The sequence below is a fragment of the Procambarus clarkii genome, chromosome 20 (assembly GCF_040958095.1).
Source record: "Procambarus clarkii isolate CNS0578487 chromosome 20, FALCON_Pclarkii_2.0, whole genome shotgun sequence".
NCBI lineage: Eukaryota > Metazoa > Arthropoda > Malacostraca > Decapoda > Cambaridae > Procambarus > Procambarus clarkii.
The window spans coordinates 44990192-45017066 of NC_091169.1; the positions used below are offsets into that span (position 1 = coordinate 44990192).

The 26875-nt window shown below is 41.8% G+C and overlaps 1 protein-coding gene across 3 annotated transcripts; it reads right to left on the minus strand.

Annotated features, from left to right (window-relative positions):
- Positions 1–91: 91 nt before the first annotated feature.
- On the minus strand, positions 92–22989 carry LOC123755303 (sodium-dependent phosphate transport protein 3). Of its 3 annotated transcripts, none has more exons than XM_045737792.2 (10): positions 22862–22989; positions 16424–16623; positions 15911–15998; positions 14433–14669; positions 12017–12225; positions 11405–11530; positions 10716–10869; positions 8919–9074; positions 5586–5665; positions 92–1790 (listed from the first exon to the last, which is right to left on the minus strand). In XM_045737792.2, exons 1-10 carry the CDS (start codon positions 22938–22940, stop codon positions 1590–1592), a joined length of 1530 nt encoding a protein of 509 aa, XP_045593748.2. In that variant the 5' UTR covers positions 22941–22989; the 3' UTR covers positions 92–1589. The 3 variants fall into 3 exon arrangements, with proteins under 3 accessions (XP_045593748.2, XP_069184003.1, XP_069184002.1); XM_069327902.1 differs by lacking the exon at positions 22862–22989 and adding an exon at positions 20913–21088; XM_069327901.1 differs by lacking the exon at positions 22862–22989 and adding an exon at positions 17229–17464.
- Between the last annotated feature and the right edge of the window lie 3886 nt (positions 22990–26875).

Sequence of the window (26875 nt, forward strand, 5' to 3'; positions counted from 1 at the left end):
TGCAAAATGTTTGTAAACAAATGTAGTAAGAACTACGCTATAAAAGATAGCAAGAAAGACCATATTCTCCAACAGACCCATTGCCACTACTACTACAGGTTGAATTCTTATCCACAAATATATACACCTAGAGTGTACCCAGCTTCACGGTGTATATACATTGAGAGTTTACTTTAGCCTTGAACTATGTTCAGGACTAAAATATACTTTCTAGTTGGTCAATACGCTATTGTGGGGAGCTTAATAACCTTCCAGAGGTTGATAGGCTTTAATTCCGACACCAAACCAGTCTGTTACTGGTGTAGACAATACAGGATCATTCAATATTAAAGCAGCTGGCAACATCTTTATGAAGGTATACACCATTTGGTATATATGTAGAGTATATCCATATGGAGCTGTTGACAGATCAATCTTGCGCAACCCTTAGGAGACTGGGTGGCAATGCATCAACATTTAATGTTGCAACTGTCAACTTTAGCAATAAAGGGTGACAATTATCGAAGCACTATCATGCCGGCACTTTAGTCACCATGATGTTGGCACTACCATGACGGCACTATAGTCACCATGATGTTGGCACCACCATGGCGGCACTATAGTCAACGTGGTGTTGACTATGGTGTCCCAGCACTACCATGACGGCACTATAGTTACCATGGTGTTGACTATGGTGTCCCAGCACTACCATGACGGTACTATAGTTACCATGGTGTTGACTATGGTGTCCCAGCACTACCATGACGGCACTATAGTCACCATGGTGTCCCAGCACTACCATGACGGTACTATAGTCACCATGGTGTTGACTATGGTGTCCCAGCACTACCATGACGGCACTATAGTCACCATGGTGTCCCAGCACTACCATGACGGTACTATAGTTACCATGGTGTTGACTATGGTGTCCCAGCACTACCATGACGGCACTATAGTTACCATGGTGTTGACTATGGTGTCCCAGCACTACCATGACGGTACTATAGTCACCATGGTGTTGACTATGGTGTCCCAGCACTACCATGACGGCACTATAGTCATCATGGTGTTGACTATGGTGTCCCAGCACTACCATGACGGCACTATAGTCATCATGGTGTTGACTATGGTGTCCCAGCACTACCATGACGGCACTATAGTCATCATGGTGTTGACTATGGTGTCCCAGCACTACCATGACGGCACTATAGTCACCATGGTGTCCCAGCACTACCATGACGGTACTATAGTCACCATGGTGTTGACTATGGTGTCCCAGCACTACCATGACGGCACTATAGTCACCATGGTGTCCCAGCACTACCATGACGGTACTATAGTCACCATGGTGTTGACTATGGTGTCCCAGCACTACCATGACGGCACTATAGTCACCATGGTGTTGACTATGGTGTCCCAGCACTACCATGACGGCACTATAGTCACAATGGTGTTGACTATGGTGTCCCAGCACTACCATGACGGCACTATAGTCACCATGGTGTTGACTATGGTGTCCCAGCACTACCATGACGGCACTATAGTCACAATGGTGTTGACTATGGTGTCCCAGCACTACCATGACGGCACTAAAGTCACCATAGTGTTGACTACGGACTCCCAGCACTTAGAGGTCTACTGGCACCTGGGGTTGTCTCAGTACCCGACACAGTTTGCTGCTGTGCGTCGCTGGAGATCTCGTCGTAGTAGTTCCAGTCGTATACGTCAGCTGTGAGGCCGAGGACGTAGAGGAGCCCCACGCTGAGGTACACGGCACAGCTCAGCAGGATAGTCGCCTCCCACCCGTGTGGCTGTCAGAGAGAATTACACAAACATAGAATCCAGGCGTGTTTACTTTAGGCTACAGCTCAGTTATAGTACACGAAAGAACTTACGGGTCCGCTTGCGAGATCTGTACCTCGATCATGGCAGCTTAAATCTGTATTTAATAAACAGTCTACGACCTCTGAGGTCGTGCACGACAATAGCAACTTTGTTACTATTGAGGTCTGAACGACCTCAATGTTAAGTTTTGCCCCGAGGGGCGAGTTTATTGGGCAGCGCCACTCATCCTGTGTGGACACACCGCCATAGCAGCATGTACAACACTCCCCAAAGGAAGAAAACCCGCTGTGTTGTTCATCCTGTCACTTGTACCCATACACAGTTGGGACTTGCTTAACTGTCTCAAGTGAACAGCTTCTCAAACAAGAACATTAACATTGTCAACCCTTAAATACTTAAATACGTTATCTTGCGGGTGTAAAATGGGGAATCTTTTAAGAACATCATTTATATTTGACAGATAGTATTCTCTAACTCAAACAATGTAGGGGTTTACTATGCTACACATAGTAAACCCCCACATTGTTTGAGTTAGGAAAATCAAAGCTAACGGATATGGAGGCGATGAGTCACAATAACGTGGCTGAAGTATGTTGACCAGACCACACACTAGAAGTTGAAGGGACGACGACGTTTCGGTCCGTCCTGGACCATTCTCAAGTCGATATGTGAATGTATATATATCACATATCGACTTGAGAATGGTCCAGGACGGACCGAAACGTCGTCGTCCCTTCAACTTCTAGTGTGTGGTCTGGTCAACTAACGGATATGTTCGAAGTTAAGAGGCAAGTGCTCGCCTAATTCTGGTCAGAGTAGGACGCGTCTCTTCTGCGTCAGATTCATGACACTAACCATCTACACTGTCCACTTCATTAAAACCATCTGTTACGACCCTGGTTGCTATTGTTGCATAAAAGAGTTTAAGTGTACGGGGGCAAGATAGGAGCAACGATATGAGAGCTGTGCAGTAACGGTGCCCAACCACTTGCACCAGCGGGAAACAATCTGCAGGAAGTGATGCCGTCGCTCTACCGACCAGTCCAAGTGGATGGACGTCAACAGGAGCAGGGGGGAAAAACTTTTCGCCTGCCTCCCATTTCCCCAACTCTTCGTAGTGAGGGGGATGGGAGGCAGGCGGGGCCCAGATTTAGAGCAACTGTATTCATACTTGTAAATATAAACGAGCTCATTATTTTCAAGATATTTAATAAGCTGCATTTGTAATTCTTCAAGGAAGTAAACAACAGCATAGAATAGGGATGGAAAAATATGCAAACATTTTTTTTATAACTTACTGAGAAAAATTCTTTCGAAGAAGCGAAGCTATGAAATGGAAATTATTTTTCGAATGCCATTCTGAAGAAGTGACAGATGATGCATTTTCATAAATGATTTTATAACCAATTTCAACTTGGAATTGCACAATATATTTGGTAATCAAAAGTAACCTAAAAAAGAATCTAATTGCCTCATTGTAGCTCCCAAACTTATGTTGTTCTCCAGCCCATCCTCCTGTTTAGTAGTACTTATAGGAACGGTGAGGACCATAGTACATATATGTATATGACGTAATGCACAATTAGAATGTAGGAATCGTTACTATTGAATTTAGACAAACCGGAAAAGGTTTTGTATTTATGTTGCAAAGACAACCTAAACTAACCTAACCTAACATTCCTAGGCCTAATACACGTTATCTGAGGCCTAATATAGTACATATATGTGCTATACTAGGCCTAGGAATATATAAAGTTACTTTTTTAGCTTTTTTGGAACTGTAACGTTTAATACAAAATTCTACTATCTAATTGTATTTTACGTCAATGCAGACGAGGAGTCACAATAACGTGGCTGAAATATGTTGACCAAACCACACACTAGAAAGTGAAGGGACGACGACGTTTCGGTCCGTCCTGGACCATTCTCAAGTCGATTGAAGGGACGACGAAACGTCGTCGTCCCTTCACTTTCTAGTGTGTGGTTTGGTCAACTTTTACGTCAATGTTTGGACTATGGTGCACATAGCTACAAAAGGTACTATCTAAACAGGAGGATGGGATGTGATCTCGTCATTCAATTTACAGCATTAAATAACATTTATTCAAGGTGTTTGTTTCAGTAATTGATCTTGAAATCTACAAATATGACTTCTTCCTCTGCAGTGTTTTTATTATCACCAACAACTTGCTCAGAGAGAAGGTACCACCTCTGGTTGCGTTTGTAGGGACCCTCGACCTCGTAGAAGACGATATGCAGCATCCGGGGAAACCTTGTGGGGGCACCTGCGTACACTCACATATTGTCTTCTTCCACCCCCGATATTTTTGTATTTTGTCATTTTATTTTATTTAAAACTTCATTACACAAAAAGGGTTACAACATTGGTTACATGCAAGGTACAAGGCTACTTGTCACTGGTTGTCGAGTTCCTCCAGCTCCTCAGGTAGCGGGTAGGAACCATGGATGCAGGGCTCACCTAGTTGTACTTGTGGGGGTTGAGCTTTGGCTCTTTGGTCCCTCCTCTCAACTGTCAATCAACTGGTGTACAGATTCTGGAGCTTATTGGGCTCTATCAAATCTACATTTGAAACTGTGTATGGAGTCAGCCTCCTCCACATCACTGCCTAATGTATTCCATTTGTTAATAACTTTGACACTGAAAAAATTATTTCTAATGTTTCTGTGGCTCATTTGGGTACTAAGTTTCCACCTGTGTCCCCTTGTTCGTGTTCCACCCATCCTAAATAGTTTGTCTTTGTTCACCATGTCAATTCCTCAGAGAATTTTGTAGGTGGTTATCATGTCTCCCTTTACTCTTCTGTCTTCCAGGGACGTGAGTTTTAGCTCCTGTAGCCTTTCCTCGTAGCTCATTCCTCTCAGTTCTGGGACTAGTCTGATGACATACCTCGGAATCTTCTCTAACTTTGTCTTGTGTTTAACTAGGTATGGACCCCAGGCTGGAGCTGCATACTCCAGGATTGGTCTTACATAAGTAGTATACAAGGTCTTGAACGATTCCTTACACAGGTTTCTTATGTCAGAAAGGCAGTTCTTATGTTGGCCAATCTAGCATATGCCGCTGATGATATCCTTTTGATGTGGGCTTCTGGGGACAGGTTCGGTGTGATATCAACTCCCAGATCTTTCTCTCTATTTGACTCGTTGGATTTCGCCTCCCAGATGGTACCTTGTGTTCAGCCTTCTGCTCCCTTCGCCTAATTCCATTACTTTACACTTTCCTAAGTTGAACTTTAGTCGCCATTTTCTAGATCATTCCTCTAGTTTGTGTCCTGTGGTCTCTGTATGTTTTCATCTGTCTTGATTCTTCTCATAATTTTTGCATCATCAGCAAACATGGAGTGTGCGTTTCCTCTTTGTATCGCCACATTACGGCGCTGAAAGAGGAAGCTGGGGGCTTTATTGTATCTTGTAGTTTCAATTAGCTTAGAAACCAGCTCCTTGCAAAAACTAGCGGCACTTTTACCACAGGCACCAAGTGTCTTTGAGGCAATGGGGACAAAATTGTAATATTGATCCAGATCCCTGTATTTACGAGACTTGGCTGCTTCCCGGTGATTGGCAGAGCCGCCTGGTTATGCAACACTGAAGTCAACATAGGTGTTGGCTACAGTTGAACCGCAAGTGTAGTCCCACACCAATTTCCTTTTAATATCCACATTTTGTAACCACTCAGACATGTAACTGTGTAACCTTGTATAATAAAGAGTACAAATATCCACACATAATACGAAGCTCACCAGGGAGATGAGGTGGGAGGTGACGATAGGAGCGACGAACCCAGCGATATCACCCAGGCCAATTAGTCCGGCCAGCGTACCTGTAACACATGGACACGTCAGACACTTGCCTCGCCAGCTAATGTCAACCCATCCTCACCTTGATTTATGGAGTGTTTACAGTGCAGGCTGCAGGTGGGCGGAGCACGTCTCCAGTCACGGTGTCGACGGGTCAGGGTGTCGACGGGTCAGGGTGTAGGTTGCAACCCGTTCTCTCAATTTCTTTAAGTCAATATTGACTTATTAAATAAGTGCATATGTGACATACTAACTTATTGTGAATATTTTAGTTTACCTTGAAAGGCTTCATAGAAAACACCGACCTTACCTAACCTTCTTAGTATGTTAAGATAAGCATCTTATTGCTTCGTAATTACAATTATTACTTAACCTATTATAGGTATAAGTTAAGTAATAATTGTAATTACGAAGCCATAAGATGCTTATCTTAACATACTAAGAAGGTTAGGTAAGGTTCTATAAAGTTTTTCAAGGTAAGCTAAAATATTCACAATAAATTAGTATGTCACATATGCACGTATTTAATAAGTCAATATTGACTATAAGAAAGTGCGAGAACGGGTTGCGAAGGGTCAGGGTGTCGACGGGTCAGGGTGTCGATGGGTCAGGGTGTCGACGGGTCAGGGTGTCGACGGGTCAGGGTGTCGACGGGTCAGGGTGTCGACGGGTCAGGGTGTCGAAGGGTCACATTGACAAATGCACAACATAGGGTTTATTATCGACAGGTCTTGTGCATATTTTGTACATACATCCTGAACCCCCCGATTCTTTTATTTGATGATAGGCTGACTATGCGTATTTTTTTCACTCCATCCTCACCTTTACATAGTACATATAGTAATGATGTGGACCATCGTACATATAGTAATGATGTGGACCATCGTACATATAGTAATGATGTGGACCATCGTACATATAGTAATGATGTGGACCATCGTACATATAGTAATGATGTGGACCATCGTACATATAGTAATGATGTGGACCATCGTACATATAGTAATGATGTGGACCATCGTACATATAGTAATGATGTGGACCATCGTACATATAGTAATGATGTGGACCATCGTACATATAGTAATGATGTGGACCATAGTACATATAGTAATGATGTGGACCATCGTACATATAGTAATGATGTGGACCATCGTACATATAGTAATGATGTGGACCATCGTACATATAGTAATGATGTGGACCATCGTACATATAGTAATGATGTGGACCATCGTACATATAGTAATGATGTGGACCATAGTACATATAGTAATGATGTGGACCATCGTACATATAGTAATGATGTGGACCATAGTACATATAGTAATGATGTGGACCATCGTACATATAGTAATGATGTGGACCATCGTACATATAGTAATGATGTGGACCATAGTACATATAGTAATGATGTGGACCATAGTACATATAGTAATGATGTGGACCATCGTACATATAGTAATGATGTGGACCATCGTACATATAGTAATGATGTGGACCATCGTACATATAGTAATGATGTGGACCATCGTACATATAGTAATGATGTGGACCATCGTACATATAGTAATGATGTGGACCATCGTACATATAGTAATGATGTGGACCATCGTACATATAGTAATGATGTGGACCATCGTACATATAGTAATGATGTGGACCATCGTACATATAGTAATGATGTGGACCATCGTACATATAGTAATGATGTGGACCATCGTACATAGAGTAATGATGTGGACCATAGTACATATAGTAATGATGTGGACCATAGTACATATAGTAATGATGTGGACCATCGTACATATAGTAATGATGTGGACCATAGTACATATAGTAATGATGTGGACCATCGTACATATAGTAATGATGTGGACCATAGTACATATAGTAATGATGTGGACCATCGTACATATAGTAATGATGTGGACCATAGTACATATAGTAATGATGTGGACCATCGTACATATATTGACGTAATTGACAAAGTAGAATTTAGCACTACTGAATTTGGACAAACCAGAAAAGGTTTTGTATTTATGTTGGTGATAAAAACAAACCTAACCTAATCTAACCATCCCAGGCCTATAATATTTAGGCTTAGGAATATCTGTTAGATTTTTAGCTTTATTTTTCCCGGACTTATAGATTGAACGGTACCAAACTCTACTATCTATAGGTATTAGCCCAATATGTCAAATATAGGTATTAGTCCAAATAGTTACAAAAAGTACTATGTAACAGAGGGATGGGTTGTTTTAATCATAAGCGGGAGGTGGTGGAGGGGGGAGGGGGGGGAAGGCTGCTGAATTAACGAACATTTGGTCAACGTTCCGAACATGAGCTCCTCTTCTGGGTAGCTTCTTTATCACTTTCATTGTCCTTGATCTTCGTGACCATTTTTACTCCTCTCTTGTAGCTCGTTAATTAGTCAATGGCCAGATATTTATTATTATACGTGGTGTGCACACGGCTAGCAAGTAACGCGGCTGGGTGTTGGTAACAAGAGACCGGATACAAAGATCCAAATGGGAGACGGAACAGTTGAAGGCTCCAGCAGAGAAAGAAATGGAAATTGCTGTCACATTGAACCTACCTCCGGAGGCCCATAGCAAACGGATATAATCAGCGGTGGATACAAAATAGTCCAATATAGGAGCTGCCTTTAAAAATCTGAATACTTGAACTTGCCGTTGCTTGCAATAAAAGCTTTGTTACACTGGCAATAATCACTACACGAGAGTCAGTTCACAAGCCAGGCGCTTCCCAGGACGCTAAATGGTGACCATGGTGTACAGACTGATGGTGGAGAGTTCCCAGAACGCTAACTAGTGACCATGGTGTACAGACTGATGGTGGAGAGTTCCCAGGACGCTAACTGGTGGCCATGGTGTACAGACTGATGGTGGAGAGTTCCCAGGACGCTAACTGGTGGCCATGGTGTACAGACTGTGATGGTGGAGAGTTCCCAGGACGCTAACTGGTGGCCATGGTGTACAGACTGTGATGGTGGAGAGTTCCCAGGACGCTAACTGGTGGCCATGGTGTACAGACTGTGATGGTGGAGAGTTCCCAGGACGCTAACTGGTGGCCATGGTGTACAGACTGTGATGGTGGAGAGTTCCCAGGACGCTAAATGGTAACAAAGGTGTAAAAACTAGGATGAAGGACAGTTTCCAGGTGATAACTGGTGTACACAATTACCTGTTTGATCAAGTCAGCCTTAATTAAATTAACACGAAAGACATTGAAATTGCTTCAGGAACAACTTGCCGGCGTAGTTGGGCGCGATGTCCATGGGCGTGAGCTGGAAGGAGGTGATGGTGGCGGGTAACCCCAGGCCGATGAACTGCATCAGCCCAGCCACCAGCGCCGCTCTACACCCGGCCCACACAATCCCCACTAGGCTGCTGCACACCCACACCATCGCTGCCAACAGTGAAACACGGAGTACTGTAAGTAACTAAATTTATGCTAGGTATAACAGACTGAGAACTATGTCTTGTATATAATTTCCATTAAGTCAAATTTTGAATGTTCCGACAGTTGTCACTCACTAGCCTCCGGGAGGTGGCTCAACTCTGCCACATCGTTACATTCTCCCTGTTTTTGGCTTTATTGGAGTAAAACATTAAGAAAATAGGAAGTTCCACTTATTTTCTCTTGCTTCTTATTTAATGGATTAAGTAATCGGGTAATGAGAGTAATTTATAAAAATAATTAAAATTAAGTCAATGAAAATAACATGCGCGAAGGGAATGAAAATAAGGTTATTAATTTCCCTTATGGAGTAAATTGCAAGTTAAATATTGCGAAGGTGTGAATAGATGATTTTTGCAATGAATAATCTACATTATCCAAGTGTAAGAGAAGTATAATCCCTCAGCTAGACTGTACCCCGTGGCTGCAGTGTTGTGCAATGTTATGCAATCCTGTGCATTAAGCGTTGGTATGTCGCCCTATCCAAAGACACAGGTACCTCATGTAGGGTGTCTACGGATCAGTGATGGCATATGCAATTCAGATATTGTATGGGTGGCGATATACGACATCTGGTTATACTGGCAGACGGCAGTTTATACGTCTCGCCTGTATAATCATTGGTGGCTCTCACAGTCATATGTTTAGCTGTAGAATGTAGCAGGAAGCAAGAAAAGGTCACAGCTACCTTGCAACAACGGCTCTGATAACCCTTCTTTCCACTCCCAGCGACGTCAAAGCCCATAGTTCACTCAATCAGATGTGTGTGTATGAGTGAAACAGTATTCTGATTGGTACTCTAGTTCTCTAGTTCTGTCACTCCCTACACCACAGCAGACTCTAGAGTTACTCCTGAAATTGTAATCTCCCATATGTCTGTCGAGAAGAAGCAGTAAATAATGTGGGCTCCATTCATCAATTCGCCTATAGGAAACACGTGTGTGGGTGTGAGCCTGCTCGACAAGAGTAAGTAAACTGTAATTATTTGCGTACGCATTATTAACTCACATTAAATGGTGCTAAGTGCAGCTCAGTGAGCTTGGTCAATGTTCTTAACTCTGGTGCAGCAATTCAGAACAAGCCATCCCACGGAATGCTCACATTTCAATTTCATTTGCATGCAATAATTTCCCGAGCATCAATTTGAGCTCCATATTGCCCCTTGCAGTGATGTCTAAGAAGCAGTTATTGCTTGAGGTGTTCATATTGACAGTGTTATCCTCTGCGCGTCTACCCCTCTCAAAATAAGCTCCTGTTACTATAAAATGTACAGGAGCAGAAGAGTTCCGGCTTTTGATTACATGAGCTCTACAACATCTCATTATAAAGCCCCACCCTTCTTGTTTACTCCTAAGCGATCTGCCATTGGTTCTGCATTCTGAGCCCCAATCCCTATCCGGTGTACAGGGGAGGACAGCGAATGGACGATGTCTAACAGTCACCTAGCCTAGGATTGGAACCTAGATCTTCTCGCTGGCGAAGAGAGCGGGCAAGTGTGCTAACCATTAAACCACTTGCATTTTGTGCCTATTACTTTGGAACAACATCGACGAAACCTCAACGATATTTGTTGTGTGGAGGGAAACTTACCTGTGATGTGCATGAGTCTGCGTGTATTGAGCTTGGAGAGGAGGTGGTGGCGGAGGATGAGGTCAGACAACCAGCCGTACACTATGTAGAACACCCAGCCGATGGCGGCCATGGCCATCAACGCCCAGCCCGACTCCTTCATGCTCAGCCCGACCTGTCCACCCAACACACGGCAACGACCTTGATCATCTATTGAATTCTGTTGCTCCGAAGTCACTGATTAAAATTTTGTCTACAAAAATTTCATTATTAACACTTTCTTTACATACTAGGTTCCAATCTTTCTGGGAAATTTAATAATAAAATAAGACCATCTTAGTGTTTACTGAAATATGGGTTCAGTGATCTACGACTGTAATGGTTACCTTTTTCCCCTAGTTTGTGATTAATAATAATAATAGTTAGCTGTTTCGGTAAGGTAAATTGATATATATATGCTTTAGGCTTGTATCGTGGTCCCTCTGAATTACTGACCCTCCGCAGGATACAACCCCACAATAGTTGTCTAACTCCTGGGTACCTATTTACTCCTAGGTGAACAGAGCCATTCGGTAAAACAAAAACGTGCTCAATTATTTCTGTTTCGTCCGAGAATTGAACCCGGAATCCCCGATTGTGAGTCGAGAACGAAGCCAACTGCACCTCACGACCAATATGTCAGCCAGGGTTGAGAGAACAGGAGGAGTTACCTGGTTGATGAGGAAGGTCGGCCCCTGTGTGCTGGAGAAGTTGACCACCCACATGTTACCCAGCTCGACCAACATCAAGAGGTACACCACCTTACACCTGGCGATGCTCCTCCACGGTATACGCCTCTACTCACCCTCGCCGGGTTGACGAGCGGTGGAGACATGTGGTGGTGCACATTGCGAACACATGTGTACAGAAAATTCAATAAAAGAACAAAATAAAATATATGTAAAAATATAAAGTATAACAAAATAAAAATAAAATATATATATCAAAATATAAGATATCGTCGCATTAGTACTTAATGTAAAATAGCTCAAATAAAGTTACAAGAATGATGATAAATAAAGTTACCCTTCAAATATTAAATATTTGTTATAACGGAAGACTAGGAGAGCTTCTGACAGTGCCATATATAACATATAGACTAAGCATGTGTTAATCATGTTATACTCATTAACGCCAAAAGCTCCATAATCATATACTTACTAATTGAACTATGTATTCATTATGTATTTGTTTATACAACATATATTTAATTGTTAAGGTTATTTTTCTTCCCAAGCCTCGCTATCTAACATTTACTTTACCTTCCAAGCTTCGCCACTCACCCCGGGATGGACGTGGATGCTGATCAACATCTTCCTCTCCCTCTCAGAGATGCAGGGATGCTGGTGTGGAGTGTTTCTGACCACCAGGAACCAGAGTGGGGCCCAGGTGAGGGCCAGGAGCCCCCCGCCCCAGAACACCCACCGCCACCCCAGCCACTCCACCACCCACGCCGACACCCCCAGGGCTATCAGCGACCCCAGCGCCCCCCCTGCACGCAAAATACAACATGGCAGGGCGCTTCAACCCTTAAGCTGATAACAATGGTTATAAGCGATATACAGTCATTAGATATTCATCCTAAACATGTTATTAGTGACCAAATGAGTAAAACTCTTCTTGTGAAAACCATCAAGAACATATGTACTGTATAATAATAAGAATTTGTATTTATATAAAGTACATTTGGAACATGATAGATAATTTATTTATATGTGTAATGGAATAGCACCTAATTCTAAGCGAGAAGTAAACTACCATGTGTGGATAGTTACAAAAAATATTAAATAATTTCCAATTTTTAAGTAATATTTAATGATGAAAGGTATAGACTACATTTATATAGAAATTGAAGTTACAGCAACAGTACAAATATATTATATAATGTTCACAATAATAGCAAAATGCAGCTTGATATGATGAGGAAATGTGAATACAATTGGTTACATATTGGCAATTAGATATTGCTTAGTTTCTCTTTTAAACTGGTTAAAAGAAGTACAGTTTAAATTTCATTCCACAGTTGTGGACCCTTAATTTGCAACTCATGTTGGCCTTGGTCAAGTCTCATTCTTGGGAATATCAAATATATATGGTTCTTGTGTGGTGGCCATCGGTTCTCTTACAGTTCTCTAGCAAGTGTTTCAGTCAGGATTATTATTGTAGTTCAGAGGTTTATGGATTTAGAGTATATAGTATATATAAATATATATTAGCGGATGTGTCCTTTTTGGGGGATTGGAAATGGCCACCCTTACTATATGCCTCTGTTCACCCAGCAGTGATTGGGTACCTGGTTGTTAAACGATAGGCGAGTCGTGTTCCATGGAAACTAGAGGGTAAGGCTTACCATAAGCTATAGAATGGGAAATCTGTCAGCCTGCTAACAGGAGTCAGCAGTCATCTGTTCCTGTGTATACAAAAATAAAAAGTACCTCTGACGATTTTTTGGAAATGACTCCAGTTTAGTTATAAATAATGCGTGAGTGCATGAGTCAGCATGAGTGTTATAGAGGCTTAGAGTTTTATCAAGAAATGTTTGCACACCTACATGTTTGCCATATTACTGAGTTGAGCTTCCAAGTTTATGTTACAAACATCGGCAACAAAATTGTCTATGGAAGCTTCATTGTGCATTCTTAAGCTAGTTCTCATTGTTTCTAGTGCTAATTATGCTGGTTAGAAGAAAAGAAGAGTAATGGTCTGTAGTCCGTGGTTAGTGCAGATGTTATGTTTGTACAAATGTGGTTACTGCAGTTGTTTCAGTAATTCTGGTAGGATTTAGTGATTACAGGTATTAGCATGCAAGAGTTTATGCGGTTTCAACAAGTTAGCAACTAGTGGGTTCTTATGTTGGCAGAGGTCAGTTTTAACATTTATTAGTATTAGTAAATTTTTGTTAAGATTGCTGCATAAAATAATTAATATTATAATACTAATTCATTGTGTCGGGGACAGGTATTCCTACACGTTAGGCTTTTATAGAGAGCCCCCCCCCCTCAAGGGCGAATTACTGACCCCGTCCAGGCTGCAACAACCCCACAACATGCTGACTAACTCCTGAGTACCTACTTACTGCTAGGTGAACAAGGGTGAATGAAAAATCGTCAAACTATTTCTATCCCGCCCGGGATTCAAACCAGGAATTCTCAAATGTGCGTTGAGAACGAACTCTACAGTACTGCCGGGACCCTTAATCAGGATTATATTTCTGAAGTTAGAGTTAAATTCAGTTACAGCTGTTAGGAGTTCAGCATACAGTTTCCACTGTTAAATTTTCACCTAGCAGTATATATATGTACCTGTAAATAGGTAAGGGGTCTGCCGCTTGCCTGAATTTGTTGATTTGTTGAAACAAAAGGAATAGAACACGCCGATATTTTTCCATTTAATTGTTTACCTTAAAGCAAAATTAAGTTTAACAATTTATGAAACGAGATAACTATTGTCGATCTACTGGGAGTACACAGAACCACCTTCTAATTTCATGTTGTAGACTGAGCCTTCGTTTTTGGCTCCTTGCATAGTAGTACATTTTTTGAAGAAAACTGAATTGAACAAACATTTTCAACGTTTATCTTTTGTTTATGCTACTACAAATGCCCAAAACACAAAAATACCGTTGGTTAAAATGATTAAATTTGTGGCTAGAGATAAAATTAGGGCTTAAAATAACCTTGCTGGCTAGGCAACACCCACCTGAGTAAGCGACAGACACCATAGTAGCCAGCTCCTCTGGTGGGGACCAGCTGGCCAGGACGCTGTAGAGGGCGGGGAAGGCGGGGCCCTGGGCCACACCCATCAGGAGCCTCACCGCCGCTAGTGCCAGAGGGTGAAGGTGGGCAGCAGCAGGACACAGCAGGGAGAGTACCCCACACACCCCCAGGCTCCAGCCCATCGTCTCCCGGGCCCCCACCACCTCCGCTATGCGCCCACCTCCAACCAACATATGTTGTATATTTGAATATTTTTTTGTATATATTTAGAAGATATGTGAATGGGTTATGTTAATACATATTTTGGTGATTAATTAGTATGCTCTCGCAATCCCACTAACACGGTGTACAACAGTCTATGTACAACAGTGTCCCTGTGTACAACAGTGTCTCTGTTATACACAGTCACCTGTGCATTCTTGTACACAGTGTCCCTGTGTACAACAATATACCTGTGTAACGGTGTCCCTGTGTTCAACAATGTACCTGTGTACAGGTGTCCCTGTGTTCAACAATGTACCTGTGTACAGGTGTCCCTGTGTTCAACAATGTACCTGTGTACAGGTGTCCCTGTGTTCAACAATGTACCTGTGTACAGGTGTCCCTGTGTCTCAACAATGTCAGTGTGCAAAAGTGTCCTCGTGTACAAGTGCCCCTATATATAACAGCGCCCTTATATACAAGTGTTCCTGTGTACAAGTGTCCCTGTGTACAACAGTGTCCCTTGAGGCTACCTTGAGGTTACCTTGAGGTTACCTTGAGGTGCTTCCGGGGCTTAGCGTCCCCGCGGCCCGGTCGTCGACCAGGCCTCCTGGTTGCCGGACTGATCAACCAGGCTGTTGGACGCGGCTGCTCGCAGCCTGACGTACGAGTCACAGCCTGGTTGATCAGGTATCCTTTGGAGGTGCTTATCCAGTTCTCTCTTGAACACTGTGAGGGGTCGGCCAGTTATGCCCCTTATGTGTAGTGGAAGCGTGTTGAACAGTCTCGGACCTCTGATGTTGATAGAGTTCTCTCTCAGAGTACCAGTTGCACCTGGTGTACAATAATGTCCCTGTGTTCATCAATGTTGCTGTGTACAAGTTTCCCTGTGTACAAGTGTCCCTGTGTTCAACTGTGCCCCTGTGTACACTTTTGTCAAATAAAAAAATTTAATATAAAAGTTTTATCCTTTTTTTAAGCTCAAAAGTTCGGCTGTAACAACTACAAGACGTTTGCTAACTGCATTATTATTATTTTAGTTTCATTCACCCGAAATTCACATATTCCATCAAACATCGGAGACCGACGCATAATAAAGTGAATTATTTATCTAATTATATAAAAATATCTTCATAAACTTACCCAAAACAGCCAACAAAAGGTCAACAAGGACAGAATCACCATCAGTCTTAAGCAATTCAAAGTTACATGTTACTATGCAGTTAGAATATTATTAAGGAAGCAACACCGTGTACGTACCGAGGGTCTTAGTGATGAAGTATCCCCAGAAGAAGGTGGCCAGCACGATGCCTTGCTGCTGAAGGCTCCAGTCGTACTCCCCCGGCTCCTGTAGGACGGATCCTCAGAGGTATAAGACGCTCTCGCGGATACACTCGTAACTCCTACTTGAGAGAGAGAGCTGAATTAAGAGGAAGGGTGGGAAAGAAGACCAGTAAGAAAAGGACGAGTTGTCAGGCACCGTGGGAGTCATTCAGGTGGTATTTAGTTTTATATAGTTAGGCTCCATCAGATAATTTGTAATTAAAAATATGTATATCAATTACAGTCTTGTGGAGGATTCGAACCTGCACCATGCACACACCTTAAACCACGAGGGAGTATCCATGGTGCAGGTTCAAATCCCCCACACGGCTTTAATTGATTTTCTCACTCTTATATATTAATAAATCCCAATTTTTTTATTTCTGAAAGTTCAAATTTTAGCTGTCTAAATATATGATCTTTGTTGTTGTGTCATGCCACGTATGTTACCATGTCTGCCAGGGCGTTGTAGGAGGTGTTGATGGCTGCCGGGCAGGCGTCTGGCATGGCGGCGCCTTTGGTGTGGGTGGTGTTGACCATGGCCACGATGGCCACACTGATGCTATTCCTCACCAGGTAGTCGATAGTACTGCCCAGCAGCCCCAGGAACACCACCACGTATCGCAGCGGCAAGTTCCAGCCCGCACACCCTGCAGCGATGGTCGGGCCTCAAGATTCGTAATTTTCATGACATTCCAACCACCCAATTTCTACTTTCGCGAAAATAACTAACCACTTAATAGGTATAGTATAAATGGGCATATTATAGTGTTCGTGGAAGTAAAGCACGAAATTGTTGAGTTAGAGTTCACACTGAAACTTTAAGACATATTTAAAAGCAAAAAGTACAAAAGGGTAAATAATATAATTCTAACAGATAATGAGTAATTTAAAGAATTCTTGACTATATTCTTTGAGACAGACCAAGATCAAATAGAACATGAACATATGACTTAAATTTATGTACATATATGTGATTAGTGAAGAAACGTCGAGGCTCAATAAAAAATATATTACCTCTCCTCAGGGAGGAAATACGCTCACGGGAATGGATCGAGAACGACTACATAATTAGTCTACTACTATATCTACTCTATATCTATGGATAGGTTAGGTTATTGTTATTCTAGGTTAAGGTTTGATTAGTTAGGTTAGGTTTTATTACGTTTGGTCAAGTTAATAGAGTGTATTATTGATGATAATGTGAAATATAGAATTCAAAAGCTATTTTACTGTACCAAAAAATTCCACTTACAGGAAACCAAATTCTTCAATGGAAACGTTTTCAGCATAAACTTGTTATATTTTAAACAAACGATTTATAATACAATAAAGGTATAACAAGGCTAGTCTCTGTTTAAGACAAGAATCACTTTCCAGTTTACACATAACTGTTTTTGTTTTTTTTGAGGGAGGTGTGATTTCTCATGGTAATGGATTTGGTCTGAGGACCGGCTTATAAATATATGATTGAAGAGGAGTGATACACGTCTGTGGAATATAATCAGAACAAAATTGCATATATTGTGTATGGCCAAATGGACGCTTCTCGTCCAAAACTCGTTTACCTGAAATAAATTCCAGCATCTCCGAAACCATCTATACAAAATGAGGCTATCGTTGGTTAAGGCAGATAGTTCATAGTACACAGCTATGCCCTAAACACCATATGAACGTTAAAAGTACACGACAATCAATACTCTCCCAGCAAGCATAAAATATAAATAAATAAATAAATAAATATGTTTATTCAGGTAAGGTACATACATACAAGTGATGTTACATTAATGGATTGATATATAGATAGAGCTAGTATATACAATGCCTAAAGCCACTATTACGCAATGCGTTTCGGGCAAGAAAAACATTAATATCTAGAACTTAATACTAATTGAGCATAAATAATAAAAAGTGTTGAGAACAAATACAAATAAAGATAAAAAAAAAGGGGGAACATGACTGAAAAAGCAGCACAAATACAATAGGTTGACAAACAGTGTTGATTAAAAACAAAAACAAAAAAAAATAACAGACATGGGTTGACAATAGAGGAGAGAGATAGGTTACAGGGAATTTATTAGGTAGTGTTTAGTTTTTATCTTAAACTGGTTGAGAGAGGTACAGTCTTTAACATGGTTGGGAAGGTCATTCCACATTCTGGGCCCCTTGATTTGTAGAGCATTTCTAGTTTGATTAAGTCGTACTCTAGGAATATCAAAACTGTATTTATTTCTGGTGTGGTGCTCATGGGTTCTGTTACAACCTTCAATGAAGCTTTTGAGGTCAGGATTAGCATTACAGTTCAGCGTTTTATATATGTATAATACACATGAGAGAATGTGCAGTGACTTAATATCTAACATATTCAGAGATTTGAGTAATGGTACCGAGTGATGTCTGGGGCCAGAGTTGGATATTGTCCTAATAGCAGCTTTGTGTTGGGTAATAAGAGGACGTAAATGATTTTGGGTAGTAGAACCCCAAGCACAAATACCATAGTTGAGGTATGGATAGATGAGGGAGTAATAGAGAGTAACCAGGGCAGGGTGGGGTACATAATATCTGATCTTAGAAAGAATGCCAACAGTTTTTGAAACTTTTTTTTATATATTTAGAATGTGACCCTGGAAATTCAGCTTGTGGTCGATGAGAACGCCAAGGAATTTGCCATCTAATTTGTTACAAATTTGGGTATTGTTTATTTTGAAATTTATCTGATTAGAGGATTTATTGCCAAACAGAATATAAAACGTTTTGTCAGTGTTAAGGGTGAGTTTGTTGGCAGTTAGCCAAAGATGGACTTTCTCTAGCTCAGTATTTACTGTGGCATTTAGAGCAAGGGGTCAGGACTGGAGTAAATGAAGGTTGTGTCGTCAGCAAATAGAATTGGTTTGAGGTGTTGGGAGGCATTTGGAAGGTCATTAATGTAGATGAGAAAGAGGAGAGGGCCAAGTATGCTGCCCTGAGGAACACCAATGTTGATGGGTAGGGTGGGAGAAATAGTATTATTCACAGAAACATACTGGAGCCTGTCAGTAAGATAAGATTTGAGGTATTGCAGGGAGTGTCCTCTGACTCCATAATGATGTAATTTAAGAAGGTTTTGATGGTTGACAGTGTCAGGAGCCTTACGCAGGTCCACAAATAACCCAACAGGAAACTCCTTTTTATCAAGAGCTGCGTGAATTAAGTTAATCATACTAATAAGTGCATCGTTAGTGCTTTTTTTGGGTCTGAAGCCATATTGACAAGAGCTAAGTATATTGTGTTTGGCTAGAAAAGAGTAAAGCTGCTTGTAGATTAGTTTTTCGAATATTTTTGACAAGTTAGGCAGGATTGATATAGGTCTGTAGTTGTTAACATCTGTGAGATCACCACATTTGTGGACAGGGGTTACTCTTGCTTTTTTTAGAATGTCAGGAAAGGTTTGGAGTTCAAGTGACTTGTTGAAGAACAATGCAATAGCAGGGGCTAGACATCTGGAGGCTTTTTTGTAAATTAAAGTTGGTATCTCCTCGAGGGCACTAGACTTGGTTTTAAGGGAAAGGATTATTTCATTGACATCAGTGGAACTAGTAGGCTTTAGGTACAGAGACTGTGGATAGTTACCTGTAAGATAGTCCTTAACATCAGTACAGGAAGATGGAATATCATTTGCAAGGGATGACCCAATGGAAGAGAAGAACCTATTGAACTCAATAGCAGAATCAGAGGCTGAAAGCTGACCAACGTTATTGGAAAGGAGTGTTGGTTTGTTATTTAAAATCTTCTTTGATCCCAATATTTGTGAAATTGTGCTCCAAGTTTTTTTAATGTTGCTCTTTATTTGGGTAAATTTATCTTCATAGTATTTAATTTTGGCTCGTCTAATTATTTTAGATAGCAATAACGAGTAATTCTTTGAGAATTCTTTGGAGACTGTTCCTAGCCTATACTTCTTCTCAAGGTCGTGTTTTTTGTTAATGGATTTAAGTATTCCCTTTGTAAGCCAAGGATTGTTAAGTCTTTTGCTTGTGACTTGTTTTGTAAGCATAGGACAGTGGGTGTTATAAAGGCTAAGAGTTGTTTGTAGAAAAGATTGCACTGCTAGGTTGATGTCCCCTATGTTACCTAACTCGGACTCCCAGTTGACATTATCAGCAGCAGTTATAAAATTGTTTATAGCAGTTTCATTGTGCAGCCTAAAGCTTAACTCCCTTGTCTCTAGAGGTGGTTTGCTAATGTTAGTTAAGAGAAATGTAGGGTAATGGTCTGTAGTGCTATCGGTGATTATACCTGAAGTAAGCGGAGAGGTTATGTTGGACCAGATGTGATCTAGAGTCGTAGCAGTACTATCAGTGATTCTAGTTGGTCTAGTGATTAAGGGTATGAGGAAGCAGGAATTCATACAGTTGAGGAAGCTAACAGCAGTAGGGTGTTCAGGCTCGCAGAGGTCAATATTAAAGTCCCCTGCGATAATTAGATGGTTTTTGTTCAATCGTTTTTTGTTCAATTTGTTTTTGTTCAATTTTTTAGTTCAATTTGTTTTTGTTCAATTGTTTTTGTTCAATAAGAAACATTACCGAAATATGAGTGGACGTGTTATACAAAAATTAGACAAATTTCAGCAGGAAGTGCTGGGCAACTGGGTTGTATATATATTAGTGGGATTGCGGGCAGGGGATGAGAATGGCGATGAGACAATCGACTTGAGAATGGTCCAGGACGGACCGAAACGTTGTCGTCCCTTCACCTTCTAGTGTGTGGTCTGGTCAACATTGCGGGCAGCTTCAAGCAACAGGCTTCTAGATCAGGTTATTATCAGACAAGCCTGGACCCAGACCGAACTTGGAAAGTAGGACTGTCAGAACCCACTCCAGATATTCTCCAGACATACGTACACCAGCTGCAGTTGACGAGACATCAACAGAACCAAAACAGTCAAATCTAGGAAACAAACCTTATTTCCCAGCTCTACGCAATACATGTTATAAGCGACAAATAACAGCGATCACCATCAGCTGGGAAGTTACTGAAAGTGTCATTGCCGCAAATCCACAACATCACGGGACAATCATCTCAGTACTGCGCATAGAATGTAAAAAACACGTCACCACTATACACCGTCAGTTTCACGAGAACTGTAAACATCACTTCATCATTGCCACACCTGTAGCACTGGAGACTGGTATAGATATTTTTTTCATAAGGTAAATGGTGGAATTTTAAGTTATCAAGAGACATTTTAAATTAACAGATAATAGAAGTAAAGATTTATAGCCATTTATAAAAGTTATTGAGGCCTGTGATTTAGGACTAAATCACACTATAGTTTTTTTTGTGACATTCTCGGTTTTATTTATTTCATGAAGTATACGAAGTAGCCAATTTAAGAATAGTTATTCTTATGTTTATTTATAACCATGAGACAGTAGTGCTTATAGTGTAAGTTTTTGTGATAGCTGTTGAAACATGTCGATCATTTGTAATCTTTATTTCTGAGCAGAGATTTCATGCACAAGTATGCTAGTTACATAGTTAATACAGTTTAAGCTGCATTGTTTTCCAGTGACATTTCATATTTACGTGAACAAGGATATCCCAAATTATTTTATTTTTTTTTGTTGAATAATAAGTAAAATTGTATAACATAGTGTATATTCAAGCCTCGCGCTGTTAATTTTCAGTTGATGGCTGAATTTATCCTTAAAACAGTGCACTCACGCACAGTAATTATAAGTCGTCATCATTCTTATTAAAATAATAAAAGTAGATGTGATAATTCTACAATACATACTACATATGAAACATAATTACCGTTTCTGGATAATGACCTCTAAGAGGAGTGATTGGTGTAATTAACTGTCAGTAACGCTCCATAGCAGACCACAGTCATTTAGAGTGAGTTATTATTGACCCAGCCGCACCCTTGTCTCTTCCCCCCTCATCCTTGCTCTCAGAAAATTTATTATGAACACTGACAATTCTCAACAACTCTATGGGAAACACTACCAGTATTTCATTTTTAACGCCATGAAAATCGCATGGGGGGCTTTATAAATGGCAATATTTCTTAAAGCGTTTCACATGGGGTCGACCTCGACTGGCCTGTGACTCCCCTGCTCCATATGCTTCATGTGTGAAAGTTGGGTGAGACTAGTCCTAAGCGTTTGGCCTCCAGCCTAACACAAACAGACTTTGTTTCTATAAATATATTTTAGTGATTGAGTTGAGAATATTTCTGCAACCTCTCAATATGGTAATAATTAATGGCCAAGGATAAAAAGCTAGGCATTTGGAACTGGGCACGCAATATATGCTGTCAGCATGTAGGTAGACATTTACTTGCACTGCGTGAGGCTACGAGAGTTCGCCGACAGTGTCCTGCAGTGAGGAGTTCACTGTTTGTCACTCCACAGTGAGTGTCTTTTTTTTTTTTTTGCAAGGATATTCCTGCGATGGGCGAGCTACGCTTGTAGAACTCTTGCGGTGAATTCTAGGACTGTAAGTATTCACTTCAGTGTCTTAAGGGTGTGCATTTAGTGACAGTTTATTCATTTGTAAGCACCCTATGTAGTAATAGTATTTTGGAGGCTTACCTTAATTGAGGAAATGCATTCACTGTAAACAGACTTGAGTTTTCCCGTGCTTAAAGTGATCTTTGCAGTTAATTCAGTGTTGTAACTTATGGAGAAAAACCGTGTGTGGATGATAACTCCTATGACCTTTTCTTTATCAATCTGCTCCATGGCTGGGTTGTTTATATGGCAGTCATGATATGTATTATTTTGCTCTACATTTTAGGGTTTGCATTTTTCAATGATGAAAAGCATTGGCCAATCTTCTGTTTCTGGAGTCTATGTAGATCGCTTTACAAGGCCTCAATATCGTAATGAATATAATAAATACCTGATTTATGAAAGTGATCATGATGGTTGATGTCTCTGGGAGGAGTAGGGCCGGCGCAGGCACCAACAGCTTCCGTCATGTCGTCTATCTATACCTGTCACCATAAGAGCAGCACTCCCTAGCTGGCCACAAGCGCCAGTTAGGACAAGGGCAGATAAGATCTATTACCACAAACAATGCAGTAGTATTGATAGTAGTATCGATGACTCCAGCTGCAGCACCGCAGCCATGACAAATGACAATAGGTTATTTATGTGATTAGTGACTAGTCCATTTTTGGCCAAAGCCTTGCCCGAACGCTGATTACTGATTACATACCGGAAATTTCTCGTAAAGTGGACATGATTCTTTGTTTTTCATTGCTAGGATTCCACCAACAAGGGTTAAATCTACATCCTCGGTGCAAGGGTCGGACCAGTCTGTAATGTGTACGATTTTAGGTGACAATATTCAAAGAGTATGGTAGTTTTTTTTGTTTATTTAATATAGTTTAGTTACGAGGATTTTGGTTACGTGCTACTGGTGGCGTCAGGCGCGACTTAGGGCTGAGTGATGACAATGGTCGGAATCAGAGAGGTGCGCGAGGCTTCAAGAGGAGAGCTTGTATGAAGCCTAGAGCAGACAGCTCCAACGAGGCCGGGGTTGGAGAGCTCGGATGAGGGTGAGAGCGGAGAGCTCGGATGAGGGTGAGAGCGTAGAACTTGGATGAGGGTGAGAGCGGAGAGCTAGAATAAGGCCCGGATTGGCTCTCAGCTCTGTAGCGACGCTTGTAGCACCTGGTGTGAGAGCTGTGACTCTGCAGACAATGCTGTGTCGTTTTTTTAGATTCAGCTACTCGGAACAGCATTTCCATATAGCACGGGCTATAGTAAGCCCGTAAGGGTCAATGCTGTGTCGTTGTTTTAAATTCAATTACTCAGAACAAAAAGTTCCAAGTAACACGGGCTATGGTGAGCCCGTAGTGGACTTACCTGGCACAGGAGTGGGGCTGTAACTAGGGGATACTTTGTCTTCATCGGTCGAAGATGCTGTGTCTTCGCTCGTGTGTATTATATCTGCATCCATCTGACCATGTGCTGCACCCAGTTTGCTTCCTTATTTGACAGGCTGATCATCATTTGGTCTGATGGGAAGCTTGCTGGTTACTTTCGGCTGTCTAGGTGATTTGTGGAAACCTTGGAGGACGGTTGCAGATGTCAGTAATGGTTACTGAATATGACTGCAGGTGCCATTAAATAAAAACCTTAATGGCGGTTAATAAACCACCATTAAACCTTAATATTGACATTGCAGACAAAGCTTCAAAACTTGCAACTAAGAAATGTAGAAATTTACATACCACAGAGTCTATCACAGATTAAGAAAGTAAGTAAGTAATTATCAAAAGAAGGCACCAAACCGGGAAGGCTATGTAGCACCATCAAATGCGCAAAATAATCAGAGGGCGCTAAATATCACCAAGGATGACAGATTAAGAAAGTAATTCGAAACAGAGCAATGCAAAAGATGTACAGTGACCACAACACAGCAGTTGCAACATCAGGGTCTGCGGGTTGGTACAAGAATTCAACCAACTACGAACCACTTAGTTTGATGAAAAGGAGCAGTAGAACAACAGAAGTACACTTACATCGCATCAGGCTTGGATACCCATGTGCATGGGAAATATAGCTTACAGGTTCCGGAAGATGAGAAGAAATGTCAGCACTGTTGAGAAATGCCCGACAGACCACTAGAACATTATCTAACACAGTACAGAGTTACGAACCCATTAAGATTTCAACTTAGATTCAACAGAGCAGAAGACGTTGTTAAACACATGGGACAAAATCTTACTAGAGGCCATACGAGTCATAAATACTCATACTCCGCCCAAGTAAAACAGAAACAAGCAACACTTAATGGGCCAGCCAGAGGCTTAGGGCAGGCGCAAAAATATCCGTGCAATAAAAAAACAAAAATAGGACAAAAGCTATATTCGACCCAGAACTCTACTGAGACCAATAGAAAAAGGCCCCAACTTATTTATTTATACAAGAAGGTACATTGGGTTTATGAGAGTACATAGCATTGATATTTTTACATTCTTATATAGCCATTAACACGCATAGCGTCTCGGGCAGGTCAACAAAAACCAATACTACAACCAAGTTTAACGAATAGCCAGCTGACACTGGCCTAGCTGTAGGTAATGGTGTACTCTACCATACTGTTACGGCCCTACTGGGTCGCAACCGGGTTCTTTTCTGGTGTTATTAGAATTCGGGAATCCGGCCCCACGTTAGTAGTGGCTTTCAAGGGGTGTGTTCCGTAATGCAAGTTAAACTAAAGGGGAAGGGATACAAATGCTCTGATTTATATATATAATCACCACCACCATATAAATAAATATATAACAATCACACGGGGGTTATAAACACTAATGTATAGAATTGTCTTCCTCTGAAGACACAGGATGCTCCACGGTGCTCACGATGAGTAGCCCTGGTTCCCTTGTTTGGCCCACAATGAATCCTTTGATTCTCTTTGCGAATCTACCCTGGCCACAGGCCAGCCAAATCACAGTCCCACTGGGTGCTCCGTCGTGGAGGCCTTCAACCACAATCCAGCCCGTAGCTGGCAGGTTCCAATCAGCTCCGCTGTGTAGGCCACTCCACGACCGATACTAGGGTTGCAAGCCCTAGACAGGAGCCTCGTGTGATCCCTCTGATCACTCTCCTCTCTCAGCACCACAGTGGCTAGTCTCTTCCACCAGCCAGCCCCGGATAAGGCGATTCCTGATGCTGCCACGTCACAGGCTGGCTAACACTCTCAGCAGTGTTCGTCCGGGGGTGACTCACAGCTTCTTCAGCAAACTCGTGAAGAGACCTTGGCTGCCTTGGGTAGACTGATCCATCGTCCTTTACAGCAGTCCCAGGTCGACTCTGTAATCAGACACGTCATTAGTACTGGGGCTAGGGAACCTCACTTACAGGCTTAGGCACAAACGTCCACCTATCCACTCCATAGATGGCGTTGCTGTCTAAGCGCCACCTCACCAGAGGTCAGCAGCGGCTGTTACGAGCTGATTAAGACGGGAATCCAGCACCTGTGGCCGGTATATCCCGTCCTCACTAGATGGCGTCGTCCATTTGGAGGGGGTTTCGGGAGCGGACTCATAGATGGCGTTGTCGTCACTGCTCCGTGCTACGACGCTAGACTCGGGTCCGTAACACATACGCCCCTCCTTCAGAACACAAAAAATCACACTGGCATGATATATCTGTAGCAAGTAGATTATCCCAACAATATACTCGCTCCAAACGCATTAGCCTAATGAGAGAAGCAAAGCTCTTCTTAGTACTAATTATGGAACTAAAACCTTTCCCAACTTCCACATAATATTCCTGTCAACCTTTGGAGAATGGTCAGGTGTTGCCCGAGCATATAAGCAGCAGAGTAGTGAATAATAACCCACGGGAGACATCTCCTGTCAAGCAGGGTGCAGTCGCACCTCCACAGATCTCCAGTATCAGTTCTTGATACTAGTAATGGCTCAAAAGGGCCACCACTTACGGGCTATTCATGCCCGTGCCACCCTTTTGGATGGGTTAATCTTCATCTTGGACACATTCATGGGAGACATCTCCCGTCACGCAGGGTGCAGTTGCACCTCCACAGATCTCCAGTATCATCTATTGATACTGGTGATGGCTCAAAAGGGCCACCACTTACGGGCTATTCATGCCCGTGCCACCTTTTGGGTGGCTTCATCTTCATCTTAACACATTCACACTGGAGACATATCCCGTCACGCAGGATGCAGTCGCACCTCCACAGATCTCCAGTATCAGCTCTTGATACTGGTGATGGCTCAAAAGAGCCATCACTTACGGGCTATTCATGCCAGTGCCACCTTTTGGATGGTTTAATCTTCATCAATCAATCAATCGAATAATAACAGCATAAAGCACAGCACCCCTCCTGTGCCAGGTAAGTCCACTACGGGCTCACCATAGCCCGTGCTACTTGGAA

Bases quoted from the DNA above. Each gene is read 5' to 3' on its own strand.
- LOC123755303 (XM_045737792.2), bottom strand. From the start codon at position 22,940: ATGACGGAAGCTGTTGGTGCCTGCGCCGGCCCTACTCCTCCCAGAGAC. The intron at 5,666-8,918 runs GCAAGTTGTTCC...CATGTGTTACAG, and splicing joins CATCGCGCCCAACTACGCCG to GTACGCTGGCCGGACTAATT. The intron at 1,791-5,585 runs GTGAGCTTCGTA...TCTCTCTGACAG, and splicing joins CCTCCCACCTCATCTCCCTG to CCACACGGGTGGGAGGCGAC.